General features: G+C 37.2%; 1 protein-coding gene across 2 annotated transcripts in view; it reads left to right on the top strand.

The window, feature by feature from the left end:
• The window catches only part of ATF6 (activating transcription factor 6), a 187173-nt gene that overhangs the window by 33533 nt on the left and 136384 nt on the right, over positions 1 to 17256 (top strand). For both annotated transcript variants that reach the window (XM_038586263.1, XM_038586264.1), the window contains exons 8-9: positions 6155 to 6340; positions 7455 to 7546. In XM_038586263.1, the coding sequence (XP_038442191.1) occupies positions 6155 to 6340; positions 7455 to 7546 (278 nt within the window). The remainder of the gene's footprint in view (positions 1 to 6154; positions 6341 to 7454; positions 7547 to 17256) is intronic.

The raw sequence follows: 17256 nt of genomic DNA, 5'->3' as shown, positions 1-17256 counted from the left end.
GTCAAATAAATAAATAAAATTTTAAAAATTTAAGCAAGTGGTTTAAAGTCTTGAGAGACAAAGTATAACGGCTGACCTTATATGAATAGTTTGGTGATCTCAAATAAAATTTACAGCATAATTACTCTCATCTGTATCTTGTGACGCAGTAATTACTGTGATATGTGACAGACAATTCAGTATTTAGCATCAGTACTGGAACCATTTTGGTTTTGGGCTGAATGAGACCTTCAGAGGATGAAGGGGATGAATCTCAAGTTTTTGCCCACAATCCACACTAAGAAATGTGTTTTACATCTTTCTTACACACAGTCTAGTGAAACAGTATTACATAGAAAGTTCTGTTTTCTTTTATTCTATCCTGTGCTTTCTTGTCAATTTTTTAAAGGCCCTTGTGATCCACTAAATTTATCATACTATTGATATTGGGTTATACTAGTTTCAAAAACACTGTTCTCCCTGTTAGTATTTAACTCCCTGTTAGTATTTCTGTGTAAATAGGCCCTGGGAGAAGAAATGTTTCTTCCAGGATTTTTCAGTTAATTCATTGCAGTGCTGGAATAAGAATTAATGAGACCCAACTTCCAGTGTTATATTGTCATCTAATGACTTAAATTGCTATTCCTTTTTTTTTTTTCCCCTGTGGGGCTTGAACTTACTACCCTGAGATCGAGATCTGAGCTGAGATCAAAAGTCAGATGCTTAACCACCTGAGCCACCCAGGAGCTCCTAATTACTCGTATGTAGCTACACCAAATATTTCTAGGGATCAGTAATGAAGGCACAGGAGACTGCTCTAAGGAAGCTTTGATGATCCCCGTACATAGGACTTTCAACATTCTTTGGAAAACTGTGCCCCACAGTGTGGCTATCCTAAGAGCATCTGGTGGATACTCCTTTTTTTTCTTTTTTTTTTTTTAAAGATTTTATTTATTTATTCATGAGAGACACAGAAAGAGAGAGAGAGGCAGAGACACAGGCAGAGGGAGAAGCAGGCTCCATGCAGGGAGCCTGACGTGGGACTCAATCCCAGGTCTCCAGGATCACACCCTGGGCTGCAGGCTGTGCTAAACCGCTGCGCTACCAGGGCTGCCCTGGGGGATACGCCTGCCTTTGTCCCTCTACCAGTTCTTTCTCTTCACTCAGAATGAGATTGGGTAGAGCAGCCTGCACCTACAGTCTAGCAGGGATTTGTCTATTATCCTTTCTCACTTGGGGAACGCATACTACATATATCCAAAGCATTCTTCACTAAAAAAAAAAAAAAAAATACAACACTTGGCAGGGTGAAGATTTTTTTCCTTGACTCAGCCAATGAAATGGCTCAGGATGCCAGTAATGAAGCTTATTTATTTAAGTTTTGATGACCAGGAACTGGGGATAACAAACACACAACTTAATAGAGTAAAATAAAATTTTGGCCTTCTGTCATGAGAGTTGAGAAGAGTAGAATTGGAAATTTTCCCCTTTTCTGCTTTAAACAATTTTCTGAAAAAAAGGGAGTATCCTTTTTTTTAATGCTTTTTTTAGTTTTTAAGTAATTTCTATACCCAACATGAGGCTCAAACTCACAACTCTGAAATCAAGAATTGCATGTTCTACTGATGGAGCCAGCCAGGTGCCCCCACAAAGGGAGTATTCTTAAGATTCCTAAGAGAAGGGCACCTGGGTGGCACAGTGGTTGGGTGTCTGCCTTTGGCTCAGGTCATGATCCCGGAGTCCTGGAATCGAGTGCCACATCGAGTTCCCCGCAGTAAGCCTGCTTCTCCCTCTGCCTATGTCTCTGTCTCTCTTTCTCTGTCTCTCATGAATAAATAAATAAAGTATTAAAAAAAAGATTCCTAAGAGAAATCAAACTGAGATACTTAATTTATTTGAATATTTAAAATAAGGTTGCGACTAATTAAATTTGCTAATGATTTTAGTTATATGCATTTTTTAGAATGTATTTATAAATTATTTACTAAGATATACAATAATATATGTTATATAAATTAGAAATATGTAAGAAAATTTACTTTGGCTTTTAAATCAGTTTCAAATAGATAAAGATTATTTATATAATGGAAAATATATATATAATGGAAATTATACAATTATTGGTTTGTCTGATATGATAAAGAGGTTAATCAATGACAGTTTCTGTTTTATATGTCAGTTTAGAGGGAGAGATTCAGCAAAAGAATTCAAACTCAGAAGATGACATGTATGTAGTAAGCCATTGATTCATCCATAGTTATCAGTACTTGATCTGGCTGGAGTTTGTGTGAGATGTTGGAATGTATTTCTTAGCATTAAAATATCCTATTTTAATATCATTTAATTAGTCATATAGCACTTTGAAGCTCATTTCTTAGCAACATCACAGACTCAAGGATTTAAATAGTTATTTTATTTATTAAAAGAACATAATATTAGTGTTTAGTGATCGATAACTTTTAAAAAGTAAAAAACAAAATGCAAATAGACTTGGAATTTTGACTCAAATTGGTTGAGCCTTCAAAAAGTACTTATTCATTTGTAAAAGTTCTTCTTTTATACAGTCTTTTTTGTAGTCAAATGTTTGTTTAATAATGCAACACCATATTATAGTGTAGTGGCACTAAAGTGAGAGTATTTTACAGTTGTGAAGTGTTTCTTTTTTCTTTTTCCAAGGCACAATGCTTAATGGGAGACTTGTCTAAAGGCAGGATGATCAGAAGCAGGAACTGACCAGCATTTCACTCATTTTAGTCATGTTAAATCGTCTTGATACCCATAAGGGAGATGTGTCAATTGATTAATGAGCCAGGGTATTGATTTTATGTTATCATACTGTGAGAGGAGGAGATTAAGTTTCCAGATATAAGCATTTCCATAAACCTTTCTTTTCAAACAGGTGCATAATGAAAGTAAGCACAGAGTTCACGGAGGTTAGAGTTCCACGCTGAGATCCAGGACTTCCCATTTGGTATTAAAAACAGTGTGGTGCTGTGGTGTGCTGGGCTTAGAGTCAACTTACCTAAGTTCTAGCTGTGGCATTTCTACTCTCTAACAGTGAATCAAATGATGAGGCTTATTTTAAAGAGTCTTGAAAACTATAATGCAAGAAGAGATTAAATATAGAACATCAAAATAATTGAAATACTATGTTGCCATTCTCATTGTGTGTCGGAAGATGATGATAATACACTGCAAAAATCAGTTTACAGAATAGTAATTACAGTGTAATTTTTTTTCTTGTGAAATATACCCCCCACCAAACGACAAACACAACTGGTGTGTGTGTGTGTGTATAGATGTGGGTATGTAGTCTGAAAATCATAATTTTTTGGTCTAGGAAATATGGAATAACTTAAGTATTATATATTCAGATAGCCGAAGATAGCTTGCTGAGATGTATAAAGTTGAAACTCTTGTGTTTGGTGATTCCTGGGGGTTTCATTTGTTTTTACTTTCTATCCTTTGTGTTTATTGGTAGTATTGAGTATTTATTTTCAGAACTATTGTATCTTTTTCCATGGGAAGAAGTGGATGGCCACAGGTGGTTTTCATTGTTTTAGCATGAGGCATGTGCATTGACAGCCTTGGAAACTTTAATGCTTTATAATATGCAGGTGCTTTTATTGTTTATAGAAATTCCTAATCCTTGTTTGAAATTTATTAAATGGTATTCCATCTGTAAGCCTCTCTAAATTCCATAGATTAATTAGCCTTTAAAGTAAGATTGCGGGATCCCTGGGTGGCGCAGCGGTTTGGCGCCTGCCTTTGGCCCAGGGCGTGATCCTGGAGACCCGGGATCGAATCCCACATCGGGCTCCCGGTGCATGGAGCCTGCTTCTCCCTCTGCCTGTGTCTCTGCCCCTCTCTCTCTGTATCTGTCATAAATAAATAAAATATTTAAAAAAAAAAAAATAAAGTAAGATTGCCTTTTATCTAACTTTAGTATAAACTCTTCCATCTGGGAACCTTCTCTTTCCTATGCTTGTTCAGTGTTCCTTATACTTCAGCACTCTGGTATTAAGTATTAATTATGGACATTGACATTCTCAGTAACCAGGAAGAACACTAAGAGTAACAGTAGATTGAACAAAGTGGCGTTGTCCAGAATAGTTTGACGTGGTGAATAATCCATCCATCAGGGTTTTGCCACGGCTGAATGCATGCATATCGTCTTATTGAAGAGTGGGATAGTTATTCCATAAGGAAATTTTACAGATGATGGTTCTGTAAGTTAGCATTTTTATGAAATTTCAGTTAAAGGAAAAAAAGAAAAACACCCTCTTTTGACATCTCATGTGGTTTTTTTCCTCCCTTCTAGGTTCTGATTGAAAGTTTGTTGATAGTATTTGCTGCAGAGAAATGGGCTTTGGCCATTTTGAGGAAATGTAGAATAGGGTTGGAATTGTGTTGTTATACTAAAAGAGATCAGTATTAAATGATTTAATTCTATTTCCTGGTCTCAGTAAGAATTATTGAACACCACTGCGTGGAATGTTTATTTTATAAAAACATATAAAGTGAATAATTCAGTCATATGTGTACTTATAATAATCAACTTAATATTATTTTGCTACCTTACTCTCTGCCTCAAATAGACTAATGCTATAGCAGATAGGTTCCATAACTTCATTAGAAAAAAATGACAAAAATAGTTTCACTCAGTTTTGATTATGGTAGATCTTGAGGGTAGGAAACAAAAATGTAGTATTCACATGATTTTGGCTTCCATGGTATAATACCTAGGTCGAGTGAGAGAGTTAATAGTCATGAAACGGTTGAGACCATCAGAGTGTTGAGGTGTATTTCCCAAATTATAAGGGCACAAGACATTCAGGGAAGATGGTTTAGCATAATCAGAGTGTAGAGGGTCTGTAGAATTAAGTTAGTGGAGGAGACGGCATTCTAAATTGGAGTAAATGGTGTGACTAAAGGAATGACTTAGGCATGTGTGATCGTGGATAGCCTTAAATGATAACAGTCTAGGTTTGGATTGAATCATTGTTGGGTTAGGGCAGAACTTAGAGAGGTGGTCGTGTTATGGAAGGCTTTGAAAGCAAAGGTGGCCATCGAGGAAGTATAAGTAGCTTGTTTTTACAATAGAGTAGCAAGATAAACAATTCTCCTCTTCCTCCAGGTGAGTTATCTTACAAATAGTAGATAGGAAGAGTTTGGAGGCAATTGAAAATATTTAGGAGATTATTGCAGTAGTTGGGTTGAGTTCCTGAGTGCCTATCTGGGGAGGGTGACAGCAGGAATAGATTGGAATAACTGAGACACACTCTCCCTGGAAGAAGTTTGGTCATTAGCATATCCTCAGTGCATATTTAGCGAGCGAATCAGAGGTTGAGAGAGGGAATAGTGTGGAGAATGAAGGAAAAATAAGTTATTGGTGTCTCCTTCCTGGATACCTGGAGAGTTATTTACCACTGATGGGAGATAGATAGGATAAACAAATCTAGGTAGAGGGAGATGATGAGTTCAGTTTGTATATACTGAATTTGTATTGGTAACTTTGTAAGTAGAAATGGCCTTATAAATAGTGGATACATGGTTCTGGAAAATAGTCAATTCAGGGTCTGAGACATAGAGTCAGGGTGTATGGATGCATATATATATGTAATGTAAGGGCACTTTTTGAGAGTCTTTTTTCCTTCCCTGAGGGAGTGTCTAAAGGGAAAATTGGAAGATAGTAAGTAAGGCTTAGAAAACACCAGAAGAAATCACTTAACATTTAGGTTTTAGAAGCCATATTTAATCATTTGCTTTCAGTTTGCTTAATTTGAGTACTATTTTTAAAAATCTGTTCTAAAACAACTAGTAACCTATGTTTTGAACAGTTTTGTTTAAAAATAATGGTAAAAAGAAAAAAAAAAATAATGGTAAAAAGGGATCCCTGGGTGGTGCAGCGGTTTGGCGCCTGCCTTTGGCCCAGGGTGTGATCCTGAAGACCCGGGATCGAATCCCACGTCAGGCTCCCGGTGCATGGAGCCTGCTTCTCCCTCTGCCTGTGTCTCTGCCTCTCTCTCTCTCTCTCTCTCTCTCTCTGTGTGACTATTGTAAATAAATAAAAATTAAAAAAATAAAATCTTTCAAAAAAATAATGGTAAAAATCAGTATATTCTGATCTGATTCTAAAATCAAAATGTTTCTGATTTGTTTTAACTTTTCCTAGATTGCTGTGCTAAGAAGACAGCAACGTATGATAAAAAATCGAGAATCTGCTTGTCAGTCCCGCAAGAAGAAGAAAGAATATATGCTTGGTTTAGAGGCCAGATTAAAGGCTGCGCTTTCGGAGAATGAGAAGCTGAAGAAAGAGAATGGATCACTGAAGAGGCAGCTGGATGAAGTTGTGTCAGAGGTTAGGGCTAGTGCTGCAGCCTGATGAGATGGGTTCAAGTATTCTTTTTACCTGAGAAACCAATTGGAAATTGTATAAAACAATAGTACTAGAAAAAAGAGCTCAATAGCCCTAAGGCATTTGCACTCAGGGTAAAGCAGTGGAAAGAGGAGCTTTGAGTTGCACCTCTCCATTTGCATTCTAAAATTGTGTTCCCTGGGTAGCATTTTCTTTTTTGACTAAAATGAATCATGGTGAGGACCCTAAATAGTTTTGCAGGTCTTTCCTTTTAAAAAAGAAAATACAGGGTCACTTGGGTAGCTCGGTCTGTTGAGTATTTGACTTGATTTCCACCCAGGTCATGATCTCAGGATCCTGCGATTGAGCCTGAGTCCGGCTTCACGCTGTAGCAGGAAGTCTGGTTGAGATTAGCTCCCTCTGCCTCTCCCCTCAGTCTCTTTCTCTCTCCCTCCCTCCCTCCCTCTCTCCCCCCCTTCTCTCTCTCTCTCTCAAAAAAAAAAAAAAAAAAGAAAGAAAGAAAGAAAGAAAGAAAAGAAAACACACAAAAAAAACACTTTAAAGTCTTGTCTCTGTCCCCCTGACCACTATTATGCATTTTGCATTTTGTTGCCAAGGATGTCCTGATAAGGACAGTCTTCTCAGCTCTTTTCATGAAACCTGCTGTCTTCAGGATTTCCCCCAGCAATGCTGTCCTGAACCAAAGGGATGCCTATGCCTAATGTTTGGGGCTCCTTCCACTGTTCTGTCTTGCCCTGAACACATTAAGAGATTTAAGAGATAGGGAAATAAAACTACAGATGTATTTTTAACATTCTTTGAAGACCCATAAAAATGTTGTTGTTGAATTCTTTCCTTTTGGGTGCAGAAGAGGCTGCAAGGGAGTAGCCCTTATGTATATCCTCTCCTGTGTCTGCCCTTCTGTCTCTCTGCTGCAGCAGGGAACCTCCAAGGCTCTGCTCTAGTCTTGTGAAAAGTACTATTTCCTCACTCTTGAGGTTTTTTTTTTTTTAATTATTCATATAATTGGTGAAGAGGAAAGTACTTATCTTAGATGTTGCTTTTTGTGAGATTGATAATGTCGTTTAACTGTATTTAACATGGTTATTTCTTTTAGAACCAAAGGCTTAAAGTTCCTAATCCGAAGCGAAGAGCTATCTGTGTGATGGTAGTATTGGCATTTATAGTGCTCAACTATGGACCCGTGAGGTAAGCAGATAGCCATTTGTTTGGGTACTCGTGTTTAACTCGTGTTAAATTTTAATTCTCATTATTTTTAGCTCTAGTTGTAAGCTAGATGATCTAGATCATCTAGCTTAAAAACAGAACAAATCTGTTTTTCTCAGAGACAATATTTTGGTAAGAAGAGGGGAGAAGAAAGATTGGTTCCTCTTCCTTGTTCTTTACCTCTTTCTGGCAGAATATTGGTGTTTTTTAATGAAGAAACCTGTGTTTCAGTTATCTAACATATCAGTGGTGGGCTTTGAAATCAGACTGCTCGAGTTCAAATGCTGGCTCCTCCATTTGGTCACTTTGGTGTCTTAGGCAAGTTACTTAACCTCTATACTTCAGTTCCTTTCCTTTAAGATGGTTAAACCTTTTTAATACTATTACCTACCTACCTCAATACTGTGATGCTTGAGCTTCAGTGACTGATTATAAGACACTTGAATGGTTTCCTCCCTAGCGAGAAAGTAAGCAGCTAGAGGAGTAATTATCAGTTTTTGATTTAGTTGGTTTGGAATGGGAATCAAGAATCTAAATTGTTCTCCTTGATTTTGCTACAGATTTCCAGCTCATCACAACTTAAGAAACACTGCTTTTAGGTTAGAGTCATAGAATACTAGAATTCAAAGGGGCCCTAGAGACCCTTTTTCAAACTCCCTCTGACTGTGGCACATTTGATACATGAATGAAATCAGAAGTCCTAGGTGTTGGGAAATCAAAGAGTAATTAGACTAGAGCCATACCTTTAAAGATCTCATGGTCCACCTGAGAAGACAGACAAGTCAAAGGATAACTTGAGTATAATGTGATGAATGTAATAATAGCAGTATGAACAAAGCACTAAAAGAATATAAATGAGTATAGGCTTCCTTGAAAATGTTCGTGTCATGTTGATAGATGCTCAAAACATTTTTGTTGAATGAGGGTGGTAAGGGAAATCCCCATAGAGAGGAAGCTCACTCTTGAAGTGTGATAGCAGTTTGCCAGCTGGAAAGTATGGAAAGAGATGCCAGGCAGAGGGACCAGCAGTTAAAAGGCACAATTAGGAAATGACTTGATGTTTTAAGGAAAAAGTGAAAAATTCAGTGTATCTTGTACATGTGGAAACGTGTATGAGGAACATGGGGCTATAGGTATGCAGTAGGGGCCAGATACTGAAGAGCCTCATAAATAATGAAGTACCCCTGGGTTTTTAGGCAGAGGGTAACATAATCAGTTTTGATGTTAGGAAGGTGACTGAGGTTGGTAGCAAGAATTGACCGAGCAGATGCTCTTGGCAGAGACAGCACTGGGCTGTTGATCTATTTAAGGTGATACATGGGAATCTGGACTTGGAACTATGGTGATGGGAAGGACAGGCTGTCTCTCTGGGGTTTGATGACTGGTACAGAGTGGGACATATGGAAGAAAAGAGAGAAGTTAAAGATAAATTCCAAATTTCTATCTTGAGGGACTGAATGGCAATGTTGTTATTAAGGTAGGAAGAAGGAAGATAAATCGTTTTATGATGGAGGATAATGGTTTTTATTAGTATTGGAAATTTGTGATACTGACTAGACATTGGGAATTACCATGATAGAAGGATGGTAGTGGAGTAGGTGGATTATCCAAGGAGAACATGTAGAGGAAGAAGAATAATGAGAATCTGGGGAAACCAGCATAACAGACTCAGGAAAAGAAACTTTGAGTGAGTAGGGTTAGGGAGAGACAGAAGAAATTGGTTTTCTGAAACCAAGAGTGAAAGGCAGAAACTTGATATGAGAACATTGAATTTGGCAATGAGCAGGTTGATGGTAATCTGTGTAGACTGTAGTGAAATCCTTACTTCCTAAGAGCTCTTTTCATGTAGCCTGATTGTGGTCACTGTTTCGAAGAAATGTATTATTAACCAAAATCCCCATACCTTTTTCACATGTTTGATGGTCAAGCTAGGTCATTCCCATTTTATTTCTACATAGTTTCTAAAAAGAAAATGTAGATCTTGTATTCAACTTTTGTTATCATTTAGTATTAGCACAGCTCTGCAGAGCATTTGATTTCCCATCACGGAGCCCCAGACAACCATCTACTTTTTACTAAAATGATTTGGTGGAAAGAGATCATATTTCTGAGTTGACCTATTTTTGAAAGTTTATATTAGACGTGTTACATAGAATATGTAGAAGATACACCTGGAGCAAGCATTTAAATTATTAAAAATTATTAAAAAAATTTTCTTTACTACCTGTTGACATTTTACTGATATTCTTCATATTAAAATGATTTTTTCATTTAACTCTGATAATGGCAGTCTCAGAGGCTTTATGCAGTAACATTTGATAAATAGTAAAGAAGATGGGGTTATGCAGTAGGAAGTCAGGATGGGATATACTCTTGTGAAAGCCCTCATGAGTAAATAGAGATTTGTGTGTGTGGGGAGACAAAAATTTTTCAATGACTTAATGATCCTTATAGCTACTGAGAGTGGAGGGGTTGTGTGGGGACGGATCTCATTTCTTTGAGCAGATTCATTTTGCAAGACAGAGATGATGGTCCTGTTTCATCATGAAAGTTTTGTGTCCAAAAAATTAGATGGACAGTACAAACAAAATGAAGAGTGGGAGGAAGCTTAAATACTTGAAGGTCCTGAGGAACAGCCAGAAGAGATCTGTATCTGTCTCTTTGTGAAGGCTTGAGAAACAGAAAGCCAAGAGGTAGTGGGAAATTTAGGAAGTGTGCAAATTTTAAAAAACATGGTAACAGGCTTGATTGAAGAAAGGCAATGAAGAGCTGTGAGGAGTTAATAAATATCAAAGTATCTTAACGGGTTGGAATATCTCCAGACACCAAGGAGGAGATTAAAAAAAAAATTGGCTATGAAACTCCTAAAAAACCAGGAACTATTTCTTCTGGACAAAACTTGGCACAAATAGTGAAATATCCAAGCTGAGAGAGCAACAATGGTCTGAAAGATTGCAACCTATTCCTGAAACACTGTTTGGCAATGGAGATGTTCCATCGTGTGTTATTCAGAAGCATTGTCTACTAACCCCATCCTTTGCAGCCTCTTCACTGCAAGACTGAGAAGCTTCTCAGGGCTGGGAATCTGCCAGAAGAGCAGAAACTCCCCAGTTGGACTTTATTAATACCACCTGGAATGTATTTATTGAATAACTTCCACACCCATGGCCCTATATATCTATAAAGCTTAAGCAAGCATTATTATGTTTTAATTGGTGCAGAAAAAAACAATTATGAGTTCTAACTGAACTTTTCTCAAGTACTGCAAAACTAAGTCTGGTCAGACAAATAGACATTTTAATGAGAGATTTCCAAAGCATTTTAAATTTAGGAAACGAAAACTCTTTCATAACAGATCACATTACCATAATAAAGTTGTCAGTGTTGTTTCAGATGTTCAATGTAGAATCGAACTTCTGTGCATATATTGGTGTGAGTCCAAGTGAAAAAATATTTAACATGCAAGTTTGCTGCATATAGGTATGCCTTAAGAAACATTTGCTGAAGGCACTTGTGGTGATGAAATGTAAATACATCTTACATCTAAAGTAAGGGGTTTTGTGCAGCAACACTGACTGGTTTGAAAAGTTTTAGGTTATTGGATAGTCATCACACAGAAAAAATAAAATAAACCAGGCAGACTTAAAAGGGTTAATTTTTCTGACCTTATTGATGTTGTGTGGATAGTAAAGACGGCATCTAGCTATATCTGGCACGAGATTCAAAGAGCTGGCCCACTCTGGGTGGTCTATAAAAATAGTAATTCTGGGTAGCAGAGAATGGCTAAACTGGACAAATGTGAATTGGTAGGAAACTCTCTTCTTACTACTCATTAGGATTGATTCTATGCTTATTAGTCCTATTTTATAGTTAAAGAACTGGAAATTTAACCAAGGTCTCTAAAAAATTATCATTGAAAGCTCAGCCTTCTCTACTATACCATAAAGTGGTTTTTTCCTGCCATTGCCCAAGAAACCTTCAGGACTTCTGTTTTTGGCAACATGATAGGGTTTTTGGCTAGAGATATGGAGAAACTCTTTGCAGTTTCATATGCCAAAAAAATGCTGAATTAAAAAACAAATCAAAGCTCTTATATAATGACTGAATTGAAGACAAAGTAAGGACTTCTCAGAGGCCAGAAATATAATGATAACATGAATCATTTGATAGGCTAGTGTTGGAAGAGGTACTTGTCCTGGAGACATTTCCTGATCCTCTTGGCCTAGACAAGGTAGGAAGTCACAACTGAGCTCTATCCCCCTTTCCCAAACCCAAATAAAGCTGGAACTTCCAAAGAATCACATTCTCAGTTGCTAAAAAGAAGGAAGGGGGAAAAAGTAGGTTGTCATACCACATAGGGATAGTGTTGGTAAGTACCTGTCTTAGTATTAGCTTTGAGTAGGGTGGAAATAAGGAAAAGTCTCCCTGAGAATTCATCATCATAAGCCTTAATTCATACAGATTTGAGCCTGGATTTATGCTACTGTTGTGCCTCCTCAAAAAACTAAACCAAAAATTTAGTTTAAGTGGCTCTGTGTTGGTACTGCTAGCCTCCTGGCAGACACAAATGCATACTCTTCTCAGAGGAAAGCACTGTGAACATCCATACTGAAAAACTGCTGCAGATCCAGTTCCAAGTGAACATGAGCCAACATCCCCTCACTTCCCCAGAATCATTAGTCACACTAAGAAACAAGCCACCATGAACAGGAGTTAGAGGAAATAAAAAACTACAGAATCAGACATTGAAGACTCCAGATATTTGAATCAGCAGATACAAGGTGTAAAATAAATATGTGAAATAAAAGGGAATTGAAGAATGACAAAGGAATGAAAGACTATCAGAAATGATCCAGACATTTTGAAAAAAAATCTAGAAATGTGAAAGTTAAAATTAGAAAAACAATACCTGGGTTATAACAACAAAATAGGTACATTTGAAGAAAGAAATCGTGAATGGGGAGATAGGGCTGAAGAAATGCAGAGTGGAAAAGAAAGATGAGATGGAACACATGGAAGAGATTAAGAGACAGGAGATTACACTACCATAGCCAAGTAATCAAAATAGTGCTTGTCAGGAGATGTTCTGACATCTGATATCACTTCCTGATGTGATGCACTGAAAAGGATACAGTATCACTTCTGTGATATTCTGGCCAAAAATGAATAACCTTAATTTTATCATGAAAAAACACCAGATAAATCCACACAGAGGGGACAATGCAGAAAATAAATAGCCTCTGATCTTAAAAAGAGAGTATTCAGGAAGAAGGAAAATAACCTCAAAAGAAGATTTGAGATGCAGAAATGAATGGCCAACAACAAAAATAATAGTTGTAGATGAAACTTTTTTAAAAAGTTGATGATCTAAAACATTAACAATGTCTAGTTTGTAAGGTTAGAACAAGTCAAGGTTGAAGTGTTTTCTGTAGTCATACCTAATAAATTGGGAAGGGTGTGATTGAAGCGAAAACATTCGAAGTTCTGATCCTTATTTGGGAAGTAGGTAAAAATATTGTTTAGACTTGTTAAGTTACATTAGCATTTTAAAGCTTTGGGTTAACCCCTAACAAAGTATAATTGGAGTGTATCATTTCAAAATCTAGTGGAAGGAACATCACTGAATGAGATGGGCATATTCAACCCAAAAGAAGGCATGAAAAGAGGGAAAGAGACTACTAGAATATGAAAGCATGAAATATGATAGTAGAAATGAATCTAGAATATTACCCATAATCATATGTGGAAACCGACAGAACTCTATATTTAGAGGGCAAAGCTTGTCAGACTGCGGGTGGGGAGGCAAAATACAACTGTATGCCTTTTAAAGGAGAAACATCTAAAAAGCATCAAGGTACAGAAAGTCAAAGTTGAAAGTCAAGGGATGGAAAAGCAAATAGTAGATAAAACAAAGCTGGAGTTGGTTTATTAATATCAGACAGATATCCTCTAAAGAGACAGTATTAATAGACCTAATTACTTACCGGTTGATTAAAAGGTTAGTTTACCAGGGATATATAATAATTCTAAATTAGTATATACCTAATAATAGAGCTTGGAAACAATCACTACTAGAACTCTGGGGGAAACGGACATTCCACTGCCATAGTGAGTGTGCCTCTTTTGATGGAGCACAGTGACAAAATCTGCAAAGATAGAGAAGATTTGAATATTATGATTATGAAACTTGATCTAATGGCCATTTAGATAAACACTACATTTATCAACACAGAATTTTTGAACCAGAGGTGGAGATGTTAAGAAAAGAATTGAGGGATCCCTGAGTGGTGCAGCGGTTTGGCGCCTGCCTTTGGCCCAGGGCGCGATCCTGGAGACCCAGGATTGAATCCCACGTCAGGCTCCCGGTGCATGGAGCCTGCTTCTCCCTCTGCCTGTGTCTCTGCCTCTCTCTCTCTCTCTCTCTCTCTGTGACTATCATAAATAAAAATTAAAAAAAAAAAAAGAATTGATCTGCACTAGGTCATAAAGGAAATCTTAACAGATTTCAAAGACTAACATGTAGATTTCATTCACTGTCCATGTAATTACACTAGAAACCAATAACAAAAAGAACTCCTATATTACTAGAACTTAAAAAGCACAATTCTAAATAACTCCTAGACCAAAGAAGAAATCATAATGAAATTATTACTGAATGATATTAGAAATACTATTTATCAGACCTTGTAGGAACTATCATATTGTATGGAATAAGCAAATTGCAGAAGAGAATATATGGTATGGTACATTTGTACCAAGTTTAGACCAAAAGAACTGTATAGTATGAATGTGTATGCATATGTGGTAAAAGCTATATGGAAAAGCGAGGGAATTGTTATTACAGAAGTTAGAAGTTGCATTGACCAAGTTTAACTCACATGTAGGCCAAGCTAAGCATTTCTGCCTGCTGCTCCCAAATCATCCTGTTTACATATCATAGAACTTGTCACACAGTCCTAGTTATTCCTGTCTTCACTGCTATAGCTCTTGTGTTGTTGTTTCTTTTCCTTTTTTCTTTTTTTGAGAAACTTTGCTTCAGTCCGTGTTTTTATTGTATCTTCAGCATTTAACATAATGTGTACAGTACATGGCAGACACAAAATGTTGCGCTGAATTACTAAGAAGGATTTTGTCAGGCTCACCAGAAGAGACCGGCATTCCAGGCGAAGGGAGTTCTGTGAGCAAATATTTAGAAAGGATGACTTTTTACCCGTAGTAGGAAGCAGTCAGGTATGGCTAGACCTTTCTTGACTTTTAGATCATGCTTAACATAGTATAGTTACTTTTTTTTGTTTTTAAGATTTTATTTATTTATTCATGAAAGACACACACACACACACACAGAGGCAGAGACACAGGCAGAGGGAGAAGCGGGCTCCATGCAGGGAGCCCGACATTGGGATTTGATCCTGGGTCTCCAGGATCATGCCCTGGGCTGAAGTCGGCGCTAAACCGCTCAGCCACCCGGGCTGCCCCATAGTGTAGTTACTTAATAAATCTTTGTGGTGGTAATTGATTGAACAGTTGAATGAGTGAATGCTGGCATGTATGAGCATAGGAGTGGAAAGCAGCAGGGCTCAGAGGGCAGCCCACCTGTGGGGCATCCTGCTCCCTGCAGAGGAGAAGACCGTTTTGAAACAGTGACCATTAAATGGTAGAGTTCCAGTGAGTACTAAGTCATAAGGTGTGTGTTGTGAGTATTGTCTGGGCAGGGGAGGAGGGAAGTGGAGATGGTGATTATAGGAAAGGCTTCACCCTAGAGAGTGAAATTAAAGATTTAGAAGGAGAGTAGAGACTGATGTTCACGGGAGGTGTAGGACACAAAACACCAAGGTATGATACAGAGATGGAAAAGAAGTTTTTTCCCCATGTCTATCCTTTGTGTTGCCTTAAAAAAAAAAAAATACATAAGCCCAAAGAGTCTTCACTTTGTGGGCCTTTTATGACTGGTTAAATTTTCTTATTTTTTCTTCTGGTTGTATGTTTTCCAAGACACTTTAATTTTCATAACCCATTCTCTTTATATCATTGTTATTACTTTCTGCATTATAGTGTCATTTAGCCTTCTAAGGATGTTGGAATGGGATAGGATACAGTGTAAGTGCTTATCAAGTTAATATTTTATGAGGTTGAAGAAGAGATTAAGGAGGAGGATGAGTTTTTAGAATTTCCCTTTCTTGGGTTCCTACTTTCTTTTAAAGCATTGTTCAAAGATCATACCTGATATCAGTCATACCAGAGGCATGGTTTTCATTGCTGCTCTGTGCTGATGTGTTTCTCTTTTGTTATTATTTTAAGTTTTTACTTCAAGACCATTTTGACATTAGGGAAGTTTAACTCTTCCCCCATATCTCAGGGATTGATGTAAATTTCAGAGTTGTACAGATACCAGGGAAATAGGGTGGGGTGGAGGGAATGAGCAGTGTTTCTTATAGACATTTGTAAAAATATTTCTTGGTGGAGGGAAGTTGAATTAATTTAAGAAAAGCGGAGGAAATAAGGGAAGAGAAAGGGAAAATAGATTAATCTTGATGGAAGAAAAGAATTTCCGAAAGGTACTGTTGGCAACATAAAGTTTAACCAGCGATAAGTTGTGTTAAAAATACTTCCATCTTTATAAAACAGGATGATTAAGAGCTAGTTGGAGAAACATTGGTCTGAACCCTATTTGCAGTCTGTTGTTTATTGTTCTGAGTTTTGTTGACTGTTGAGTAACAAATGGGAATATAGTTTTTATCGCAGAAGTCTGAGGTTTTGCAGATTTTCCTTGCTTCCTCAAAAGTTGGATGATTTTTTTGTCACATTTTCTCATTGTGGTTCTCAACCGTGGTTATACATTAATAGTCACCAGGAAATCTTCAAAAGGAAGGAGCCCTGCCCAAAATTTGTGGAATCTGGTAGGATGGGTCTGATTCATTTACTCCTAAAATGTTTTTCCCCCAGTGATTCTGAAATATGTCCAGAGTTGAAAACTGTGTAGTGTTGTCTTTCTTTTTTCTATACATTGGCCTCTGGAAATTTTAAGAGCACTTATTCATTGTATGAGAAGATAATGTGTATAAAATAAATTTCATTAAATCTCTAGACACACACCCCTATACTTAAAAGTTTGTCTTCTATAATTGATGAAACATATGGACTTCTGTTTTGTACTGAATAAGAGCCACAGCATAACCTTGTGAGGGGAACTTCTTCCTGGCACATAGGACTACAGTTCGTACATTCCTTTGTCATGTTTTCTCCCCTTTCTATTTTAAAAGTCACTATCGTCATCTTCCTTTTCTGAAAATACAAAGCAACATCTAAGGAGGTTTTGAATATGCTAGGTCTTAAAAAATAACAAGTGTTTGAAATTGACAATGCCTTTTCCTTGTTTGCGGGTTAGATGCTGTCCCCTCACCAGAACAGAATCTATAGTTTGAGACGTCAGACTTGGATGAAGAAGAGTAAATCATGCTATTTCAGGGCCAGCTACTCTGTGGTTTGCTTATGAGACTGTTAAGGAAAAACTGACCACAGAGAATATGGCATTGAATTTGAGATGTCTGGAACTGGTTAGAAATAAAATGTCTCTATTCTAGCATTCTCTAAGTTTGTCAGCTTTTCATAATTTTTACAGGAAAAACTCTAGCTTCTTATCCTAAGATGAGCCTGTCCCCAAATCTGGCTCTGATTTTTTTTTTTTCCTGTTC

Source organism: Canis lupus, chromosome 38, assembly GCF_011100685.1.
Source record: "Canis lupus familiaris isolate Mischka breed German Shepherd chromosome 38, alternate assembly UU_Cfam_GSD_1.0, whole genome shotgun sequence".
Lineage (NCBI taxonomy): Eukaryota > Metazoa > Chordata > Mammalia > Carnivora > Canidae > Canis > Canis lupus.
This window is presented reverse-complemented; position numbering and strand designations above follow the sequence as displayed.